The 24,265-nt window shown below is 36.9% G+C and overlaps 1 protein-coding gene and 1 long non-coding RNA gene across 2 annotated transcripts in view; one reads left to right on the forward strand and one right to left on the reverse strand.

The window, feature by feature from the left end:
* Positions 1-596: 596 nt before the first annotated feature.
* Positions 597-24,038, reverse strand: LOC132648920 (uncharacterized). The gene is made up of 3 exons (XR_009587306.1): positions 23,918-24,038; positions 4,570-4,699; positions 597-3,084 (listed from the first exon to the last, which is right to left on the reverse strand). It is a non-coding gene; the product is annotated as an uncharacterized LOC132648920 (long non-coding RNA).
* The window catches only part of Dph6 (diphthamine biosynthesis 6), a 130,925-nt gene continuing 130,629 nt past the window's right edge, over positions 23,970-24,265 (forward strand). Inside the window, exon 1 of the mRNA XM_060371435.1 lies at positions 23,970-24,104. Coding sequence (XP_060227418.1) covers positions 24,082-24,104 — 23 coding nt within the window. The 5' untranslated portion in view covers positions 23,970-24,081. The remainder of the gene's footprint in view (positions 24,105-24,265) is intronic.

A 24,265-nucleotide genomic window follows, 5' to 3' on the forward strand; every position in this document is an offset into this window, starting at 1 on the left:
CTTGATACCCGTAGGTTAGTTATTTTCTTGAAATTTCTAATCGTTTATGCTTGAATTTTTCCATTTATTTGAAATTTGACATTTTGGTCCTCAACTTGAGTAAGTGTCTATTTTCTGTATGTACTATGGAATTCAGGATGGAACTGGGCTGTCTGCTTCCACATCTTCATTGTGATGACTACTCTCCTCTACTCCAGCATGTGAGAGTGTGCCAGTATAAGCAGAATCAGGATCCTCAGTGCTACACACTAAAGTGAGTGGGACCCTTTCCATTTTTATGATCAGAATATCCCCACGCCAGAGGGAGCCAAACGTTAAGTAGTAAATCAAATGCCTAAAGACAATTTAGACAGAAAGGGTGTAGATCTGGAGGGGAGGGGAAGTTGGGAAGAACTGGAAACAATTGGGGAAAAGGAAACTATAATCAGAATATATTATATGAAAATGTATTCTCAATAAAAAGAAAATAACAAAAATGTTTGCATTTACACATTTGTCTCATTTTTTTATTAAATAGAACCCAAGGAAAGATGAACACATAGTACCAGTTAATCAATGGACAGAGCAACATTTTCCTTTTTAACAAATATTTTCCCCTGAATCTTTTGATATTTTAAGCACAAGTCCTCATGCTACTGAGGACCAGGTAACAATATTTATTGAATAATTACTCTGTGGTAGACACAGATCTAAATGCTTTACACAAACTATGTTGGATAATGGCCACAAATTATATCACAATAGTTTTTCTTGCTAGTTATATATTTTAAATTGGAAAACCAAAGAATACAACATGAGATTAATCAAATTTGACCCAGATTTAAAATACTGCCCTTTGGGTTTGGTGAGATGACTCAGAAGCTAAGAGCATTTGCTGCTCTGGAGAGGATCAGGGTACAGTTCCTAGCATCCACAGTGTGGTTCACAACCCAACTCCAGTTCCAGTTCTGATGTTCTCTTCTGGCTTCTGTAGTCACTGCATGCATATGATGCACATTCATGTATTCAGGCAAAACCATACACGTAAGATAAAAAAAATTAATGTTTAAAGAAGTGCATTCCTTTAACTATCTAAATCGAGTATTTTCATAAATTATCAAAGTCCTTGAATATTGCTTTGTATTGTCCAAGTCATTATTCCCCAGTAAGGAATTACAGCCAAGAGTATGTTCTTTGTAGCAAAGTTGTTTTCAAAGTTCAATTTCCTTAGCTGGTAATCTTGTTTGGATGGGTAACAAATAATAAGAGCAAGGGTCTTCATTCTCCTGTCAGTATTGACCACCTTAACTCCTGACCACATTTTCCCCCCAACAGATCACAAAGGTAAGGAGAAGGTTGAATAGGAAAAAAAAAACAAAAAACAGGGTTTTTTTTTTGTTTTTGTTTGTTTTTGTTTTGTTTCATCATGGAGACCTGGCTAGCACATCTTGGCCGGTTTTGGCTTGCATGGTTTTGGCTTGTTTCTATTGTTATCTAACATTTTGTTCTCTGAGAGCCTTTTTCTTGTGTTAAAACTCTTTTTTATGCATGTTTTTCAAACCCAAAGTTAAAGTGATCCCAAACACAATGGTAAGGAATATAGGTCTTTTACTGTTAAGCCATGTGATTCAAGTTACCACAACCATGACAGCTTGTTGCATTTGGGGTTGTTTACTTTCTCACAACATCATCTTACTTAATTGCTTGAGTTCTTTCCACTTAATAAACCGAAAGAGCCTATGGTGAATTTGATATAGTATGCAGGGGGAAATTTTTTTCATCATATTCCAGCCTTTTAGCATCTCGACTCCTGATGCTGTTAATGGTTCTACATTTCTCCTAATCTCAAGCAAAAAATTAAACACAGTATTGTTGTATCACGCAAGAACACTGAAGTTTCCAAAGGAACCAAGAAATAACTTCTTACGGGGGACTGACTCTATGATGACTGAACAAGTGACATTCAAATGAAATCTATAAGGCAATGTGGATTCCATATATTTATTTCATATACAAAAACATATCTCTCTTTGTGTGTTTTTAAGACTGTGAACAATACTGAGAGCAGAGACGTTTAGTGCAGTCCCTGTACAGTCACTTCCTAATGGGGGGGTTGGGGATGTACATCCACAAAAAAAATGCAATGGAGAAATATTTGCAAAGTATCGTTTCTAATACTGTAAACTTGGGTGTTTTATAATGCCTTTTAACTTAGAAAATTGTTGAAGAAGAAACATCTGAGACAGAATAGGGAGCAGGTTCCTTAAATGACTTAGCAGCTTTCAGCTGCATCAACTATTAAAGTGCAAACAAAGATTTCTAATCTTAGAACTTGGCAGGTGAGTAAGTAACAGATTTTCTAATATAATGTTTTGATTTTTGAGAAATAGATGGATTTGTGCATATTTTTTTTTCTTTAGGCTGTTCGACAACTACCATGTTTTTGAAAAAAAAATGATCTTTGTAGGATATAAAATATTTTGATGTTATTTTCTTTATTCAATGAACAGTTCTCTGGATGTTTTGCTTCTGTGAGGCTCTGTAAGGTAGTTTCAGTATGTATGTTGAGTATAGCTTGGATTATGCCGATATGAGGACATGTGTTATATGTATGTTCATCATGGAATAGGAGATATAATTAAGACACCAAAGATGTTAACATTGAAGTTTCTTATTGACCATTTTTAGTTTGAGTAACCTGATTCACACTTATTTCTTTTAATTGTCTTTTTTTATTATAAGCATTAGGAAGATGGCTTACCTTTATTTCAGATATTTTTCTGCAGTTCAGCAAACCATTTTAGGCTGTAGTATTAACGAGAGATGTTGGTACTTATGCTATGGCACTAATATTAGACGAGAAAAGGTACACCTACAGATTTAAAAAGAAAGAAAAGGGAAAAAAAAAAAAACAGCTAAGTAATTGGCCACATGAAAAATACGCTTTGAAGAATTTCCCGGGAATGCAGTGCTTTGAATGGACTAGATTCCACCTATCATGTTCTTCTTCCTCACGGTTTCATATGTTCCCAGTCACGCATGCATGTATCCACACAGAGGTCAGGAGGAGCGAAGGTTACAAGGTCGTTGACCAAAAAACACATCCTGAGGCAAAGGGCAAGTAGAAAAAAATATGGAGCAAGTCAATTTTGTAAAAATCACATGCAAGGCTGTGTAACACATTTTGTCGACTGAAAACAGATGGTCCTTGGGATTTGCATCATACTGACAAGAAAATTATAACCCAGAACATTAAGAGGATTTTTTTTTTTACTATGATGGCAAAGGGACACAAGCCAACATCATAGAAAATATGGTACTTTGCCCCGACAAAGTAAAATATGAAAATGCCAAATTTCTACAATATTATATCTTGCAGAGCAAGATAATCTAACTTAGTAAATACTTTTGACTGTCCTTTTCCAGTGGGTCGGAGTATTTTACTTACTGTACATTACTTTTTAAATCACAGCATGTTTAACTATTTTATGAGTAAAACTCTGAAATGCTTTTAAATCTCAGTTTAGTTTTCACCAATTATTAAAAATTGGTGAAACAGATTAAAAATTCATTAGTAAATTCTTTTCACAGTGGAGGCAGTTAGAATCATCTCAATTCTAGTTATGGTACATTTTGGTTATACTACCAAGTCAATTTATTTTGTATTTTTGCTTCAATAAACTTATTGATCCCTGAAAAATAAATTCAGCATACTGTTAAACACTTACCATCCTTATTTAAGAAAAATTCACCTTTCTTTATCTATTAGAAGAAACAATTATTTAATATATCACATTTCCATAGAAAGAATTTAAAATTATATAAATTATTTTAAATTTAAATAATAAAAACAATTTAAATGCTTTTTGCCTGAAAGTCTTAGACAAAGCATAAAATGAATGTTTTAGCCTCAATGAAGATTTTTCATATGATTCAGGATCGCTTTTCTTCCTTCTATGTTATTCAAACAAGTTTCATATTAATTTACTCATCACCCATTTGTTATTATGTAGCAACTATGTAGACCACTAAGGTGTGCTTGTGTATTTTAAAAAAAAAACTCCTTTATAAGATACATGTTATTAAAGTTCTTATCACAGAAATAAACAAGATTAGTGAAAGGATCAATAATAAAGTTGAAGGAATAGGAAGAGATGTATATTAGTTAACTTTCTGTGCTACGATAGAATACGATGAAAAGCAACTCAAGAAATAAAGTTTATTTTGGCTTATGATTCCAAAAAGGAGTCCAAAAGAGGGGAGTAATGTACGAGAAGTAGGAGACAGAACAGAAAACTGAGAGATGGTATTTCTATGAGATACTGAGAGCCAGAACTGGAGCAAGACTGTAAATGTCCAGAGCCATCCCACCTGTGCCATGCTTCTTCCAGTAAGGTCTCCACTCCAAAACCTCCTCAGAAAGTGCTGCCAGCTGGGGACCAAGTGTTCAAATGCTCAAGGCTGTGGGAGACATTCTCCTTCAAACCATCACAGGATGTGAATGCATCTGAGCCCTGGGAAATCTAGACTACTGAGGCATCCTTACTCCTGCAAGTGGAGGGAAGGGGGGATAGTGACTCCAGTACTCACCAGAACTCTGTGAGGTCTGCATGTGAAAAAGAGGCCATTAGGCAAAAGCTGTGTCCATAAGGAACATAAACAAACAGAAAGCCCATGGGGCAGAGGTGAATGTTGCAGTCCAGACAGAATCCCTGTTATCCTAGAAAAGGATAAGATAAAATGAGAGTAATAGAGAAGGCCTTTGAGGTAGCTTGCTGTGATATATCCTAATATCTACTCCTTCATGCAACCTAGACAGTGATTTAGATAAAACACCTGAACAGACAACGTCAAGACAGGTTCTTACTGGCACCCATTTTGGACATTCTTTCTTGCTCTCATTTGCTCAAACTTGTAGAAGTCACTTGGCCACCCATTAGCATTATCATGATAACAATATCCATCCTAACAAATTTTCATGCCTTCAGTCTAATGCTCCATGAGAAACAGACACCTACCAATACTTATGTGAATGAGCTTGGAGTTGGATCCTTTATCAACTAAGTCTTTACATGAGGTTTCAGTTCTATGATAAAACTTGAGCCAGGGCACCTAGGTAAGCACAACTGAGCTCCTAACTCACAGAAACAGAGACAACAGCAACAAAAAGACAATTGTGTGAGATGTTAGACTTAGAAGGGTGTTGTAATTGGGCAGTTTATATTTACTATTAGTTATCTTTTAGTAAAGCCCAACATAGTTTCCTACTCTTCAGATTTCCCACTTTATACTTACTTCTAGTGAAATCTTAGGTCTGGTTCATTCTCCACATCATTCCAAGACCTCTCCTCCAGCCTTGCTCTCCCAGCTCTCCTCTGCCCTTCTCTCTTCCTCTGCCTCCCGCCTTCCTGCCCTCTGGCTCCTCCCTCTCTTCCTGCTTCCTTTTTATTGCTCAACATTGTGGCTAGTTGCTTTATTTTGGCATGTTTACACAAAGTTGAGACAGGTGATGCTTAGAATAAGTATCACAATGCAATGTCTGGATTGAAACCAGAGAGTGGGGGAGAGAAATCAGCATTTGAATGAACAAGGATAAGGTATATAAATTTCAAAAGAAGATTATGCCAACAGAAGGGTTTGATCTGTTATTTAGCAAGAAATAACTAACATAAGAGGAGGACACAGGATTAGCAGAACAATCCCCTGTGCATTTTTGCCCATTTCTCACCTTTAAAAAGATAGAGAAAATACTTATCAAATGTATGATGTGACCTAAAGTCCTATCAGAAGAGGGCAATAGTCACAGAATTATTTCAGTTATTTACTTTCTTTTCAGAAATTTAAGTGGTACAATATATCCACCATCAGAACATTCAGTATTCAGTAGCAGACAAAGTAGGAAAGAGAACTGTGCTGCCATGGGCTACATCTGTGCAGGGGTGTTCTAGGTTATCTCCATGCATGGTCCTTGTTTGGAGTACCAATCTCACAAAAGACCCCTGGGCCCAGATTTTGTGGTTCTGTTGCTCTCCTTGTTGAACTCCCTTCCCCTCCAGGTCTTTCTGTCTCCCCCTGTCCAAGAGGGTTCTCAGGTAATAGGAATAGGGACTGTCTTTGACATGAATTCATGGGCTGGCTCTTTGATCACTTCCACCTGAGGGGAGAGCAGCCTTGCCAGTGCACAGAGGAAGACAAAGATGCCACTCCTGATGAGACCTGATAGGCTAGGGTCAGATGGAAGGGGAGGAGGACCTCCCCTATCAGTGGATTGGGGGAGGGGAATAGGAGAAGAGGGAGGCAGGGTGAGATTGGGAGGGGTTGGGTAAGGAGGCTACAGCTGGAATACAAAGTGAATAAACTGTAATTAATAAAGATAACATAAAAAAATTTAAAAAGAGAACTGTGAGATTCTCAAGGTGGGTTCAAGGGGAATAGGGAACTTAGGTAGTTAGCCACAACTACTGTGTCTGCTCCTGTTCAGCTGGATGGATTCCAAGTTTAGTCTGTCACCTCTTCCCAAGAAATGTGCATATTTAAGGTAAGAAATGCAAAATCTAATTATAGACCTTAGAGTAAGAAGTTTTCCTTAAAATTTACATAGAAGATTTGGTTTAAGAACCCAAGTTAAGGCTTTATGTTAATAAAAACATGACAAAGATAAAAAATACTCCAGCAACAACCTTTGCCATCTTCATCATGTGCTGGTGGCTTGCTCCAGTTGACACTATCCAATGCTACTCCAGCTCCAGTCTGACTAACTCCTGCTTATGTCCTGCCAGGAAGTAATTTATAACTCATCTTATCTTACCAACCAACTTTCAAATGAGTCATTTCATTTTGTTGTGTACAAATCTGATCCCTCCCACACGGTTGCCAGGTTACTTCAGTTTTTAATTTTCTTCATAGGAATTCAGAAAGTGGTTTCTGAACTACTTAATAAATATAATAAAAGGCTCTTCCAACCATATGTAGCAATAAGACAACTTTGAACGTGAAATACTTTGTTACTGAAACAAGTGAAGCCTGAACTTAGATTCTGTATTAGTTTACTTAAATATGCATACTATTGTTTCACCCAATAAGTATTTTCTTGTACCTCCCTCCCCAATGAAACCAGGCAAACAAAGAGTAACTGAAAGATGAAGCATATATGGTTTCGTATACTTTCCAGAGATCGATCCTTTATCTTCTACTTTGCTCTGTTGGGAAAGACATCAGGGTATTTCTTCCTCTACAACCTCCATTTCCTGATGTACTCTTATGATAATGTTTGTAACCTTCTATGTATATAGCTTCGGTCAGATGCCCTGGTTTCATTACTCCAGCCTGTAAACATGTCTGAAGACACTGCATGTTTCCCTTGCCCCTTTTGTCCTATGGTGCTCTAATCTTCCCAGTATTGATTTTTCTTAAGAGTCCTAACATTACTAATAATTCCTTAAAGTTACTTGCAACTGTATGAAAATTCCTTCATCTGGTAGCCTTTAAATCATATCTGCTTACAACCAGATTGGCTGATATAATCATAGAAAATATTTTTCTTGTGTTCATGAATTCAACAATGTATTGGGGTATAAGGATATTTAATACATTGTAACTGAGAAGTACAAAAAGGCATCTGATATACACTATGGCATCCTGGAGGGATGCTTTTTACAGTGTTAAATATCAGGTAATCAGAAGTAGAGAAACAAATACTTGTGCACTTATATTTCATCAAATAGAATCCTTTGTGTGTTTCTCAATACAAAGGATATTTAGAAAATGAAATTGATTTCTCTTTTCTTTATTAAATTCTGCCACCACTTTTTATTTTAAAAAGAATGTAAAATTATAATAATGAGGTTCTTAATTGCTTACTACAAATATTTGAGACAAATTTATGATATCCAATTAATCCATTAAAATTTTTTAAAGTCAAATAATCTTTATTTATTTTAATTGTTTAATATTTGTTTTTTATTAATTGCAATTTATTCACTTATAGCTGGAGCCTCCTCCCTTATCTCCTCATCCCACCCTCCTTTCCTCATGCCCTCTCTTTCTCCTATTCCCTCCCCAAGTCCACTGATAGGGGAGGTCCTCCTCCTCTTCCATATGACCTCAGCCTATCAGGTGTCATCAGCACTGGCTGCATTGTCTTCTTCTGTGGCCTGGTAAGTCTGCTCCGCCTCAGGGGGAGGTGATCAAAGAGCCAGCCATTGAGTTCATGTCAGAGACAGCCCCTGTTCCCATAATTAGGGAACCCACTTGGAGAATGAGCTGCCATGGGATACAGCTGTGTAGGGGTTCTAGGTTATCTTCATGCATCGTCCTTGGTTGGAGTATCAGTCTCAGAACAGACCCATGTGCCCAGAGATTTTGGTTCTGTTGCTCTCCTTATGGAGCTCCTGTCCCCTCCAGGTCTTTTTATCTCCCCCTTCTTTCATAAGATTCCCTGCTGTCTGCCCAAAGTTTGGCTATGAGTCTCAGCATCTGCTTTAATATCGTGCTAGGTAGAGTCTTTCAGAGGCCCTCCGTGATAGGCTCCTGACCTTTTCCCTATTTTCTCCCTCTTCCAATGTCCATTTCGTTTTCCCTTCTGAATGAGGATTGATCATCTTACTCAGGGTTTTCCTTCTTGATTAGCTTCTGTAGGCATATAGATTTTAGTACGCTTTTCCTATATTACATATCTAATATCCCCTTATGAGTGAATATACCCTGTGTGTCTTTCTGTTTCTGGAATACCTCACTCAGGATGACTTTTTCTAGTTTCCACCATTTGCCTGCAAATATCATGATTTTCTTGTTTTAGATTGCTGAGTAGTATTCCATTGTGTAAAAGTACCACAATATCTGTATCCATTCCTCAGTTGACAGACATCTGGGTTGTTTCCAGATTCTGGCTATTACCAATAAAACTGCTATGAACATAGCTGAGCAAATGTCCTTGCAATACTTGAAGATATTTTGGATATATGCCTAGGAGTGTTATAGTTAGATCTTGGGATAGCATTATTCCTAATTATCTGAGAAAGTGCCAGACTGATTTTCAAAGTGATTGTACAAGGTTACTACATTCCCACCAACAATGGTGGATGGTTCCCCTTAGTTCACATCCTTTCCAGCATGTGTTGTCACTTGAGTTTTTTATCTTAGCCATTCTGATGGATGTAAGATGAAATCTCAGAGTCATTTTGATTTGCATTTCCCTAAAAACCTTGAGCATTTCTTTCAGTGTTTCTCTGCCATTCTATATTCCTCTACAGAGAATTCTCTGTTTAGCTCTGTACACCAATTTTAAATTAGATTATTTGACTTGTTGCTGAGAGATCAGGGATACAAGGCACATACCTAAACATAGTAAAGACAATATACAGCAAGCCTATGGGTAACATCAAACTAAATTGAGAGAAACTTAAATCAATCTCAATGAAATTAGGGACAAGGAAAGGCTGCCCACTCTCAGTATCTCTTCAACAAAATACTTGAAGTCCTAGCTAGAGCAATAAGACAACTAAAGAAGATCAAGGGGATACAAATCAGAACGGAAGAAGTCAAAGTATTACTATTCACAGATGATATGATAGTATACAGGAGTGACTACAAAAATTCAGCCAGAAAATGCCTTCAGCTGATAAACATCGTCAGCAAAGTGGCTGGATACAAAATTAACTCAAACACATCAATAGGCCTCCTGTATACGAAAGAGAAAAGGGCTGAGAAAGTATGGAAACAATACCCGTCACAATAGCCCCTAATAACATGAAATACCTTGGTGTGACTCTGACCAAGTAAGTGAAAGACATGTTTGAAAAAAAACAAAAACAAAAAACTTTTAAGTCTCAGAAGAAATTGAAGAAGATATCAATAGGTGGAAAGATCTCCTGTGCTCATGGATTGGCAGGATTAACATAGTGAAAATGGCCATTCAGCCAAAAGCAATCTACAGATTCAATGCAATTCCCATCAAAATACCAACACAATTCTTTACAGACCTTGGAAGAACAATTCTCAATTTTATATGGGAAAACAAAAACCCAGAATTGCTAAAACAATCCTGTACAACAACCAATCGTCTGGAGGTTTCTCCATCCCTGATCTCAAGCTATGCTACAGAGCAATAGTAATAAAACCTGCATGATACTGGCATAGAAATAGAATGTTCGATCAATGGAATCAAATAGTAGACCCAAGAATAAACCCGCACACCTACAGATACTTGATTTTTGACAAAGAAGCCAAAACCATACAATGGAAAGAAAATAGCATCTTCAACAAATGGTGCTGGTCTAACTGGATGTCTACCTGTAGAAAATGCAAATAGATCCATACTTATCACCCTGCACAAAAGTAAAGTCCAAGTGGATCAAAGACCTCAACATAAAACCAGACACACTAAACCTGTTAGAAGAAAAAGAGGGGTGGAGCCTTGAACTCATTGGCACAGGAGACAACTTCCTGAACAGAACACCAAAAGCACAGCCTCTAAGATCAACTATCAATAAATGGGACCTCATGAATCTGAAAAGCTTCTCTAAAGCAAAGGACACTGTCATCAGAACAAAATGACAGCCTACAGTTGAGGAAAGAATCTTATCCATTTAAATTTTACAAAGAAATTTTTAGCTATAAACACTTTTTTCTAAGTTAGAAAGCAATATTAAATCAGCCTGCATAGCAATCAAGATAACATTCTGTGTGTATAATAAAGTGTGAAATAACAGCTTCCAATGTTCTTTGTATATTCTATAACCAAAATATTGCATTATTTTAATTTACTGATTTTTATATAGTAAATTTTGTTTTCTTAATGCCCTATCTTTCATGCTTTCAATTCGATTTAGTTGTTATTTATTTATTGTTATGTATGGGTAAGAGTTGAGATAGGACCTCACTTTGTAGCTCAAGGTGGCCTTGAACTCATACCAACTCTCTTGCCTCAGCCTCCAGTGTACTAGGATTGTAGGTGTACACCAATATGCCTGATTCATGTTGTTTCATTTTAAATCACTTTAATAATATCAATCAATTTTTTTCTTTTTGTCACAATCTTATTTTTCAAGTTCCCCCTATTCTGTGTGCATGTGCACATGCTCAGATACATAAAGGAGAAATGAAAAGCCATTATTAGAGTCCTGTACACAAAGGATCCAAAGTAAACAATGTAAACAAAATACAATTTTAATCTATCTGCTCCTACAGAAAATGCAAAACTAGTGCAGCAAAATCTTACTGATATGAAAACATAGAGGAAGGGACCATAACTCTAATGTTTAGTCATTAACATGTTATAATAACTACAATGAAAAATCTGTGCATAAATTCTTTTTCTCATGAGCCAGCTTTTCTAGTTTTTTTAAATTGTTCTACTTTGAATAAAAATGAGTTTTCTGTTTAAATAAATTTATTTAAATATGCCCATTGCCATTGAGTTGGATCCTAAATTTTATTTTGATGGACTTTCGAAATGATCTCATTTCTCAGAAAAAGGTAATTGAACACTGAAAGTTGTTAGTAAACCTTTAGGAGAGGCAGGGGATATTCTTATGAATAACTGCAGAGTATCCATCTGAAGAAGGTGTGGTAGATTGTCATGGCATTCTCAATGCTTTGGATATGTTCAAAGCTACTGTTCATTAGTTTGAAATGATTGTTCTAGAGCACAGACCATTATAAGTTTAGACAATATTTGAACAACAAAGTTTATGTACATTGTGCCCAATACCATCATGTCTTATGCATATTTTACAGAGGCTTTCATTTTCTTTATTATTCATTCATTAATTCATTCTTGTGTGTGTGTGTGTGTTTGTGCATGCCTGCATGAATGTGCTATAGCAGCCAAAATAAATTTTGATATATACATATGCTTTACCTATTCTTTCATTTACAAATTGAAAAAATATAAATAATTCATTGTATTTCACAAGAAAATCATAAGCCACATGAGATCAAAATATGTTAAATACTTATATCAAAAGAAGTCCCCAAAACAAAGGTGTTATTATCCAACACTAATCTATGTCCCAGCAGACATGAAAAATCTTCCTAAATCTTACAAACAGTGATTAGAGTGGGTTGAGAATAAAAGGATAGAAATCTCTGGACTAGATGAAACTAATTAAAACTATCATGTTATCATTTGAACATTTTAATTCTTCCTCATATAGCTGTAGCGTAGAAAAGCCTGCAGAAGAGGTCAATGGGCAGCCTCCTCTAGCATCTCAAACAAATGGCAATGTGTTATATAATTTTTTTGTTATCCACCTCTAGGTTTTTGAGATACCTTGATAGTAGAATGTATGAGACTCTAGTTATTGATTGAAAACAGATAAGGTGAAAGAAGATGATACCAATCATCTTAGATGCAAGGTTGGTAAAAAGGGATCTATCCTTTAAAGTCTTCCTGAGATGTCCTGAAGAGGCTGGGTCCAGCATTCTTCATAGTCTTCAGACCACCCTTTAGGCTGGGATTCACCTAGCCTTGTTAGCTCAAATCTGGGAAGGTGACATCCTTGATGCGGACCTTAAAAGTGTCTTTCTTTTTACTATATGGAAGTTAAAATAGTGAGATAAGTATGTATGGAGTGAAACTGAATAATGTCACAGATAAATCTGGAAAAACAAAGTACAGAACAGTGAATGCAGCACTCTCCCCTGGAGAAGCATAAAAGTAACATGCATACATATTCATAAGCTCATTCTGGAGAGATATAGAAAAATGTGCAACGTGAGGGGGGAAGAGAATAATTGTATTCCTTGCTCTGAAATCTACATGATATTATACACATCCAGCCATTCTGTTTTTATTTTGAGAAGTGTTTGCATAGTGTTTGTTTCTTCATCCTTTTGCCTTTAATGTCTGTGTTTTCATATTCAAAATGAGTGTATGATAGATAAAACAGAGTTGGATGTCACTTTTTTGTTCAGTCTCTCTCCATTTTCGGTCATAAGATATTTATATTCAATGACTGAGATTGTTGTGTTTAATAGGATCAACAATGGTATACTTTTTTCAGTCATGTATTTTGTTCTTTTTTGGAGTCATTCATATGATTTTTAAAATGATTAATTTTTGGTTCATTATTGAATGTAAGTTTTAGTTTTGTAGAGATTTTTTAAGTGTTTGCTTTGAAGTTTGCATGTGTCAGATGCACTAATAAAATTTATTCCTTGCCTTATTCAGTAGTCATAAATATTTTGATTTCACAGATAAAGGAAAGATATCACATGGAAATTACAAAAGAGTTTTACAGAACTAGAATTAGAACCTAGATTTGTCTAATTCTCAATTGTGCTTAGTGAGCTTAGGAAAATATTGGAGAAATCTTTCAGCCTTTGATACAGTCAACCAACTATAAAGGGGGCATGGTGACAACATTTTAATTGTACTTTAAATGATTGAATATACAGACAGATATCATGGGTAGGTAAAGGCTTCAATTTACAATAAATTGCCACAACTTGGGAACAAAATAAAGACTATGATACTGAATATCACTGCAAGAGAGAATATTAGAATAATGATGAAGAAATTAAGGTAGTGTTTTACAATACATTATTGATGATATCATTATTGTGTACAAATATGCTTTCAAAGGATTACAAATGACGAGCATCTGATTGAAGCGAAGCAATACAGTGCTTGAAAATTGTCATTAATGATAGCATGGAAAGTTTTATATTTTACAGGTCTCCACTAACCTGCAAAATTCCTTCAGCAAAACTCACACTTAACTAAAAGGGTGCTTAATATAGGAGTGCATTCTGAAACAGGTCTAATTGCTTCCACTTTTAAAACACCATTGACAAAGAAATCCTAGAACTCTTCTTGGTTAGAGCAAACCAGAGGGAAAGGATGTCCCTCAAATGTATGTAGATATACTGGTCTCTCTCAAATTCTAACAATTTATGCATATTATGAGAAGAGAATTGCTGGTGTGGTACTATGAGTTAGACAACTGAAACCGATTTTATCTTCATGAAATATTTTGTTAATGTGCTGTTAATAGCATTTAATAAAATTTGCTATTCTCAAGCACATAGTTTGCTGAATTTTGTTAATTGCAAAGAAGAGTACCGCCACTACTATCAACGTTCCTTACAGAAAAGCTTTCTCAAAGACATTTGTCTTTGAAAGAACTTTGTCTTTTGACATCTCTTCCATCTTGAACCTAAGCATCCTGAACTGCTTTCTAACATGGCAATTTTGCCTTCTCTAACCTTTACATAAACAAAATCATATAAAGCAAAGTGCTTGTTTGATTCTTTTTTTTCTAGCATAATTTTGCTTCATGCATGCAGTTATACATACTTCTGATCAGCATTCTATGGTTATGCATGTACCACAATTCGTTTATTCAGCCACCAAGTGATTGAAATTTCAACAATGATGCTTTATCACTCATGTACATATTTTGCAAGGCCAAGCCATTCATTTCTCTAGAATGAATATCTACAAGTGTCATTACCGAGTCAGAGGGTACAGTGTGCTTATACAATATAAGGTAAGGTCATAGTGTGTGTCGAAAGGCTGTATCATTTATGCAGTTCTATTAATAATGCGTCATGGTTTCAGCAGGTGAATATCCTTGCCAACACGGCTTTGCATTTCTCATGGGTGCACAAGTATCTCATTTTTGCTCTAATTTATCCAGCAAAGTTTTGATGAAGGAAGGAGCTATACTTCCGATTTGGGCTTTTCTATTGGCAAAGAATGGACTGACTTACATAGCACATTCTGTTTTATTAATGAGTCTTCCATGAATATGGAAGTCCCTTGTAGTCCTAGATTGGATTAAACCATAGCTTTGAACAGTTCTGAAACTTACAGGATATACTACATATAGTGTGCCTTTTTCATATCCATATACCTTCTATTGCCAAGCCATGGCACACTTCCCAGCACCTAGCAATCCCAATTCTACTTTCATATATTTTTTAAAGTTTCCACCTATGAAAGAGAGCATATGGCAGTTGTCTTTCTCTGGATAATTTTGCTTAACATGATATTCACTAGTTCCTTTCACTGTGCTGCAAGTGGCAGGATTTCGTTTTTCTTTAGTGCCAAATATTCCACTATGTATATCCACCATATTTGCTTCAGCCACACATCTTAGACTAATTATGTATCTTAGATATTGTGAATAATGTCACAACAAACATGAACATGCAGACATCTCTTTTGTATGCTGACTTCTTTTTCCTTACATATATGCTGAAGACTAAGGACAGCTGGGGCAGATTGTAATCCTATTTTTACTTTTCTGAAGAAGTTCCATAATTTTCTTAGACATTGTACTAATTTACATTCCCAGAAAGAGTGAATCATTGCCCGTACCAATATCTTGATATGTTTTCTTTTTATTACCCTCCAATAGTTTTAGGTCTTAAAATTTTGATTCAGTTTGATTTGATTTTTCCATGAGGTGAGAGATGGGGTCAGCTTTAAATTTTTGCATAGGATATCCAGTTTTACTAGCACCACTTGTAAAGGTGGCTGTCCTTTCTCCAGCAAATGTTTTTGGCACCTTTGGAGAATCAGTTGGCTTTCAACGGGTAGGCTTATTTCTGAAGTCTCTCAAGTTTCATTTTCCTGGATGTCTGCTTTTATTCTACTAGTTAGGGTTACTATGACCAAGTAGTCTGTCTTGAAATTATGTCAGATTCTCACAGCTTTTCTCCCCTTCAACTTGTTTTGGTTATTTAAGAACATTTTGTCTCCATATGAGTTTTAAGATTTTTCCCTAAATCTTTGAAGAGTGTTATTGCTATTTTGATGAGGAGTTCATTGAATTTATAGATCACATTGGGCAATCTGGTCACTTAAAATATTCAGTTTTCAAATCTATTGACATGTGTGCTTTCCTTTTGTGTGTGTTTTTGTGTATCTTCTTCAAAAACCTTATCATAATAGTCCTGGAATAGAGTTCAGCAGTAGGCTACTTGTTTTGTGTGTCCAAAGCCGTCAACTCAATTCCCTTAACAATAAACATACCACAGAACCCTGTATATCAATAAAGATCTACACAAACTGAAAGGAAAAAAAAAGATGGAAAATTGTATTTTAAGCAAATACAATCTAAGGAAGTATAGGAGTATCTATACTTTCTAACAAATAGAGTTGAAAATAAAGTAAGAAGAGATCAGGACAACTCATCAAAATAGATGCAATTATAGATCTAAATACACATAATTAATAAAATAAACATTCTTGGGGCCAAAGTGAGAGATGGGTTTCTATATAATAACAGTGGTGGAACTCAATATCCTATTCTCACCAATAAATAAACTAAATATCTATCCAGACCAAAAATAAAAATAAAATGAAATGAAATAAAGAACTAAACATAAAATGGCCCCTAGCAGACAGTCATAGAACATTCCATCCAGGGGTGAAAGAAAAGTGCAAAACAAATTCAATCATTCATTAAAGATCATTCAACTTGATCAGATTTAATGATCCAGTTGGCTTACTTTCAGGCATGCAAAATTGGTTTAATGTATGCCCAATTTATAAATACAATGCATCACATAAATAGAATGAAGAATAAATCTGTAACATCATCATCTCAAAAGAATAGTAAAACCAGTTAATAAACTTTACAAATCTAAAGCCAACAGCATGCTGAACAAGAAAAACAGTATCTCTTCAAAGATGAAGAACAAGACAAAAGCATTCATTGCTCCTTTAATCAATGCACAGATATACCTTCTTTAAGCGATGGAAATAAGTCGCTTTCTTTAGGTAATCCCATAAAGAAGCCTCCTTTTTATTCAAAACACAACCCAGGAAGTAAAGGCCATGGGCTGGTGCACTAGAATTGTATTGGGAATATACACAATAACGCAAAACTTCATCCCCAAGTGAAATTTTGGTGAAATCCTCCTATTCATCATCCTATGCCTATGAAAAGTGGTTAGGCATATGATTAAGATCAGATTCATTACGGTAAGGTACAATGAAGAACTGGCTATAAAGTTGTGTGTATGTATAAATAGAGATCTACCTAAGCTTCTCCCCTAGTAACCAACTCCTTTTTTCTTGAACCCCATTTAGGGAAGACTAAACTATGATAAGGGCCCTTGAGTAAGTATCTTCATTCTGGTGGCCTGCCACTTTCTTACATGATATTCTTAACTATTCTGAAGATTTGCTTTGAATAAGTTTTCCCTGATACTTTAAATCTGTGTGGGCTAGCCCAGACTCAACATGTCAATTCTTCTAGTGGGAATTATATTTTGCCATGTCATCTTGATGGTAATTATCTTTCTTCAACTTCTAGGCAGATGATTGCCTTATGTATCTTTTGCAGGAGTGATATAGTTGTCATGGATTCCCCTTTGGTTTTTGCTTATATTTTGGAAGATTGTATGTGTATGTCTCTCTCTGCATGTTTGTCTCTCTGTCTCTGTCTGTCTGGCTGTCTCTCCCTCTCTTCCTCTCTCTGTATATGTGTGTGTGTGTCATTCATTTCCAAATCACAACCTAATGATTTTCAGATTTATTTTTTTCATGATTTGAAATACAGTCTTTCATACCATTCTAGGTCTGTAAAATTTCTTTTAAGAATTGTATTAGTCTAATGATCTTTCCCTTAAACTTGACTTGGTATGTTTATCTAGATTGAAGAATCATTCTCAATTTGAAAATTTGACCATAAAAGCTTTTGTTGAGGAACTTTTCTGCTTGTGTCTATATGGAGTTGTAAAGTCATGGATGTCCATTTCTTTCCCATCATTAGGGGCATTTCTTTAATCATAATTTCTTGCCCTTCATATATGTCAAATATGCAGGAGTTTTATTCCTTAATGATCTTCCAAGGATTTAAATGTTATTGTTACACTCTTCTTCTTTTCTTCATGTTGGAAGATGATATTTCAAAAGCCATGGGTCCATACGCATTATTTCACTTGACCCATGACAACACTAAGGCTTCCAACTGTGCTTTCTCATCTGATAATACATTTTTTTTCATTTCAAAAATTTCTGACTGATTCCTTTTGGAACATCTTTAATGGGCTTTTAATTCATATCCAATTTCATTTAATTATTATTTTTCTTTGGGCCCCATAGAGTTGTCCATTTTTTAATATTCCCTGTCAGCTATACCACCCACTTTAATAGCCTGGAAATCAGTTACTGGTATTCTGACCTGCAGGAAGTGTTATCTTATTTTATTTTTCTGTGTTCTTAGCATTGGGGTTTGCATATGTGACATAACGGAAATGTCTAAAATTTTGTGGGGTAACATTCTTCAGAAGCAGCTTTCTCTTAACGATACATCAGGGTATTAGCCTATTCTCAGCTTTTGGCTGTAGTATAATCTCCCCATGGCTCTTTAGCGGTGATTCTAGATTATACATGGTTGAGTATATAATAAGGATACATATATAAAATAAGGATACATTGTCTCTGTAGGTCACACAATGGTGGATCCCCTCTATGACAGTAAATCTTCTTTGTCAAAACAACTGGACCCAAAATCAACCAGAAGACAACTTCTGCACACACCTATGGAATTTTTACTTGCTTTGTAGGGAGAAGGGCTATCAATCATGTGGGTGGCACCTTACAGTGACAGCCCAAATATGAAGTTGTCCACGGGGAGAGCTTTTAACTCTCTTCCGATTGCCTTTAATTTTCACTGGCTGGTTCATGTGCTCTGTTACCATCTGTGTTGCTGCTGTCTCCACCCTTTATTAACATCAGAGCTTAGCTGCTTCTTTGTCCTCCCAGTGTGAACCAATGACCAGCAGCCCTCCAGGAGTTCTGTAGGTCTTGAGGTTCACATTGGGATCTCTGTGGCATCCAGCTCAGTGGACTTTGCAACAGAAACTTCTCAGGCTCTTCCCTGTGTAGATAGCCATTGCTGGGATGCCCAGACTGTGTCATGTATGGAAATCTAATTGAATTCCTTTCATGTAAAATCCATTCTTCTGGTTCCATTCTTCTAGAGAATCTAATGCATTCAATTTGTAATCAAGATTAAGAAAGTTTGTTGTAGCTAAAGTAATACATGGCCCTCTCATAATAGTATTAATCCTATGGGGACAAATATTCTCACACTCTGTCCTAAATTTATAAATCTTTACATAAGTGTAAATTACATAGCAAAGATTGTGAAGTGCATTCTGAATAGTTACTCCTATGTTATTAGAAATGGCACTCATTGGGTGATGGGTGTTTCTTTGAGAATTGTTGAAAGGAACTGTTATTCGAATGGGTCTCACCTACTGGCAGCTCCAATCGTTTTGAGATGCCTCTGGCGCTTGCCCTTTTATTAGATACTGATGTGGATTGGTCGAGGTGCTTCATGGGGAGAGCTAGCAGTAGAAATAACAATATCCCTTCTGTGAAACTCATATCAAAGATTATCCGTATTGTGTGATTAGATATGATGGGTGCAGCCTTACCAGGCCACAGAGGAAGACAATGCAGCCACTCTTGATGAGACCTGATAGACTAGGATCAGATGGAGGTGGGGGGGGTCCTTCCATCAGTGGACTGAGGGAGGGTCGAGAGGGAGAAGAGGGAGGGAGGTAGGATTGGGAGGGGAAGAGGAAGGGAGCTACAGGTAGGATACAAAGTGAATAAACAATAATTAATAAAAAATAAAATTTTTAGATATGGTGTGGAGGAAGTAGGAAGAATAGTGTGATTACTGCCTAGTGCAACTGTGGGTTTGCTTGCCTGGAAACAGGACATCAGGACCCCTCCTAAGCTGCGTACATATAGGGGTGGGGTGATAGCTGGGGACTTTTCTTCCAAAGAGTTGGCCACACTTAGTGCCTGGTAGGTTATCACATATATTCTAATATAATACATCAATGTATATAATATAAAAATCTCTGTTTATCTTTCAAAAGTTTTGCTTGTTTGAAACATGAAAGTAGGAGAGATTCAGGAGGTCAATGATGAAATTGTATTTCCACCGTTAGCTCACAAAATGTGTGGGTATTTTAGATAAGTAATCAGCTGCCCGTTTTAATGGAAAATTATAGTACAGCAGTCAAAGGGTTATCCCATCTAGGTTTAGAACTTGATTTTGACACTTATTATCTGTATGGATTTTAGAAGGCTTTCTCATTTGTAAGTAAAGAACACAATGAATCTTATTCCATAAGTGTACTGTGAGGTTTAACTAAGTTACTGGATCATATAAATTTTAATTTTAATTTAATTAACTCACACGAGTATGACTTTAAATTTGAACTCCAAATAATTATTTAAATAAAATTCTCCTGCATCCTGAGAATTGAACCCAGGTTCTTGTACATGATAGACAAGTGCTCTGACTCTAACCCATTAATGTCTTCTCAAAAATAAATATTCATAAGGCATCATTCTGATGACTTCCTGTTTGATATTTTAGGGAAGATAAATCTTTTCTGGGCTGCTAAGGAGTAACTACCTGTAGCATTTCTTGATGTGATTATCTAAGTCTTTATCAATCAGTACATCAGTGAGATAGACTGCCAACGAAGCAGAATTCAGTGACAGCTTGCAAGCTTTTATTACCGGCAACAGTGTTTGGCTGAGGAGAGTTTCCTTAAGTAAACTGGCAAAGGACTGAGCTTTCTTGAGGCAAGTTTTCTGTTCACCTGTTTTGTTGGCCCTATGAGCTAAGCAGTATTCATTTGTATGTAATAGTTTTAGACTGTAGAACATGAGCTCACAATTTGTTTGAAAGGTGTGGATCTTGGGGAAAACAATTCAGTGAAATAAAAATTGCTATACTTAAAGGAACCCTTTTAACTTGTTGACATTTACTGGGTTGAAGTTATCTTTATGGCATCTGTGTAGAAAACTATGCATATAGGGTTCTTGCTAAATCAAGTGTTCTTGAAATTTCAGCAAATTATGTGTCGGCAAATGGATAGAAGTTAAAAATAACTTTTCCCTATTAACTTCTGAGAGTTTTAAGAAACACTTTGCCAGGATCCACTATTAGTATGTTAGTTTGATCAACATTAGTACATGTGTTTGGAAGTAAACTAAAGCATTTCCTGAAAATACTGTTGTTTTTAGGTTAGACATTCACAAATTTAGGTTGGAACGCCTTCAAATACTATTCGTGGTTTGAACAAACTCTTCTCTGTCTGTTTCTTGCTGGAGCAAAGCACAATGTGAGAGTCTAAATTTCCTGCTCCCTCTCATGTGGTTTGGGAAAGTCATTCTGTTTCATTGTGGCAGGCATGGAGGTGGTGAACTCGGAGCTGTTTCCAACAATGTCAATTATTAACATCACAGGTAAAAGCCACCAGATGACAATCCCTTGGATTCACCACAGAGTTCATTCAAGCCATACTTTCAAGCTTCTCCTAACCTTTGACCAGGTATAATAAATATCCTAAAGCCTGATGTTATCCTGTCTGCACTGCTACACATGCTATTTTTGTCAGAATTCCATTGTAGGCATGGAATCCCACTGAGCAGATCACACACACACACCTCACTTCACAGAAAAGGAAGTACAGAATTGGGCCAGGGACACAGTATTTAAGTACACGTATTGTGATGCTTAGGTGAAGCTAGCTAACAGAAGTTACGTGTAAACCAGTAGTTCAGAAAGAATCTGCAAGGGTGGGTGGTCATGCCTCAGTATATTGGCAAATGTGATAAATCAGAGATCTCTATACATGATGCTCATTAGGAGGAAACCATGGATCTGGAAACCAAAGGTTGAAAGTTAACACTGGCCAAGAACCTACTGGAGCACGTTACTTCTTTGCCTCTCACAAGTTTAATCAAAATATGTCTAGGTCTTGGTCTTCAAAGAGGGCTGAACAAGGACTAACTGAACCTCAAAATACACAGTCACTTTAAGTACTTTGCACACAAGGACCTTCTAGCTGGAGTACCTGATTCTGAGGAGGGTTGTGGCTTCTCAGTATCCTGGGGATAAAGTCAGCCACATCTGGAACCCAGGTGATCCACCTGGGTGCCTTTGTCCAACTGTCTTTGTGAAAGGATGCATGCAGCAGACCAAAACTGACAAGAGACTACTGCCCAATGGCTGAGACCCTCTGGGAAGGGCAAGTAAAGAGAGACATGCTTAAGTGATTGCTGATGTGGAGGAGAATATGGAGTGAATAGCAACTGAAACACGTACTGAGGACTGAGACAGACTGCAAGGACAAGGGCTGCCATTTCTCAGAGCTTAGTCTTAGAAAGAAGGGCTTACAGACACCATGGAGCAGCTATGTCACCACCATTCCTATGAACTGTTTCAGGTTCTCTGACAGCTGTATTTTTAGATCCTTACCAAGACTGCACCAGATCTAACTTTTCCTGCAGTGTTCCCAGATAGCATGAGTACAAATGAGATACGAGAACTAAGCCATTGCACCTCAATTTGTAGTTCTTGTAATGGACAACTTTTGCTCAGAATAAAAAGCCAATACATTTGACACTGGCATATTAGGTCAACCAGGAAATTTCATTAGTTGACAGAACTTTGGTTGAAAGCTTTGAGAAATTTTTCCCCAAGGGGTAAGATTAACAGTAGAAAGAATAATATAAGGTTGACCTTGGTTTAGTAGTCTCAACATATTATTCCTTTATAGGTAAACCTCAGTGTGTTTGTGTTATATAAGGATATCACATCAAGAGGCTAAACAAACAGAAACAACACATAATTCTTAATATGTAGCTTTAGAGAGAACAAATTCTTTTCTTACTCTTCTTGAAAGTTAGCAAAGAAAAACAAATTAAATGATAGAAAACACAAAATGAGTGTTTGAGGCACTTTACATTTATTTCATCAAAACACTTAACATGTTAATTACTGATAATTTACACAACCTTTTAAAAATAATGGTAAGCAGCCAAACTAACCTTCCTGGCATTGCAATTATTTTTAGTGGCTTTTGCTGATTCTAGATAAGTGGACATCGCCCTCACTATCCAATTTGTCTTCCTTCCTCACTCATATAACCTCTCCACAGATAAAGCTGACCTTTTGATACCTTTGAAGATGTATCTGCTTCTCCTGTCCTTACCTTTCAAGATCTATCCTATTCTAACAACCCTTCAATCTAATGGGCTCGACTCCCAATGATCTTGCCATATGCATTACGTAAAATGTCACTTTCTAACTTTGATATACAGTACTACAAATGTTTAATTTATGTGCTTTATCTTTAACCAGACACCAACATCTCAAATACTGAACTGATTTGGCAAGTACTTTTAATCACAAAATTTTAACACCCATGATTTTAAAATACGTAAATTATCAATTGTCACAGACTCACAAACTCCTTGGAGCCAATAAAAACATTGTAGCAAGGCAAACGTGAATGCTTATGTGTATTGGACACAATTTATAGTGTCTTACACATTCTATAGTTTATGACATTGTTAGCATTTCTCATGGTTTTCTTGTGTAGCCTCTGTTTGTTCAATTATATTGGCTATGTGTTATATGGCAGTTGATCCCAGGAACTCCAAACCGTGCCTACTACACTGAAAACACTGAGTACGTACTGCGAATGTATCTGTAATTAGATTTTCTTTCTGCTTTCTGGATGCAAGTTTTTCAGTTTCTGTATTGGGAAAATGTTAAAACCAGTATGGGAGGCCTAGGTTATGGAGTCTCACTGATTCATTGGGCAGAGATACAAGTCTCAGAGGTAAAAGTGTTCAGGTATTAATGGTTTCTTGGGGATTAACAGTTTCTTGGAGCTAATGAAGAAAGGAGAGCAACTAAATCCCCTTCCCAGGGCAGAGTTTCAAAGCACACTTGGCCTTTGACTTTGAACTTACTACCCAGGCTATCCCAGCACCCTCAAGCCGCTTAACAAGGACTATTGCTTTTCCCTCTGCAGCTTCACTGCCCTTACTTAGGTGGTTAGGCTATGCCTAATTTTATTTTATTTTTCTTTGTCTTCCCCTAACCTCCGGGCCAGGATGTTCATGTGGCAGGGACTAGATACTGAGACGACGTACCCTGTATGCCCGGGTGTTCGGCAGGGTCCCGAAGGGGCAGTCGGCACGGTCACGGACAGGCAGAGAGGTAGACACCCGTGCGAGGACCCGCGCGTGTCAGTCGAACTGCCGCAGGACCGGGGCCCGGGTCTGTGCTTACCGCACGCACGCGCACTGCGCCCAGGATGAGGGTCGCGGCCCTGATCAGGTAATGAGGAGTGGGGCCACCACCCTAGTCCTGGGCATGACCAAGCCCTGACTTGGCCGTAGTAAAAGCCTCGGGAGCGGCTTCTTGGCGGAGCCGCGTGGGCGGGTCAGCGCCCGGGCCACCGGAAGAGGCGGGGCGACGTGCTGCTCGGGTCCCGCTGG

The sequence above is a fragment of the Meriones unguiculatus genome, chromosome 18 (assembly GCF_030254825.1).
Source record: "Meriones unguiculatus strain TT.TT164.6M chromosome 18, Bangor_MerUng_6.1, whole genome shotgun sequence".
Lineage (NCBI taxonomy): Eukaryota > Metazoa > Chordata > Mammalia > Rodentia > Muridae > Meriones > Meriones unguiculatus.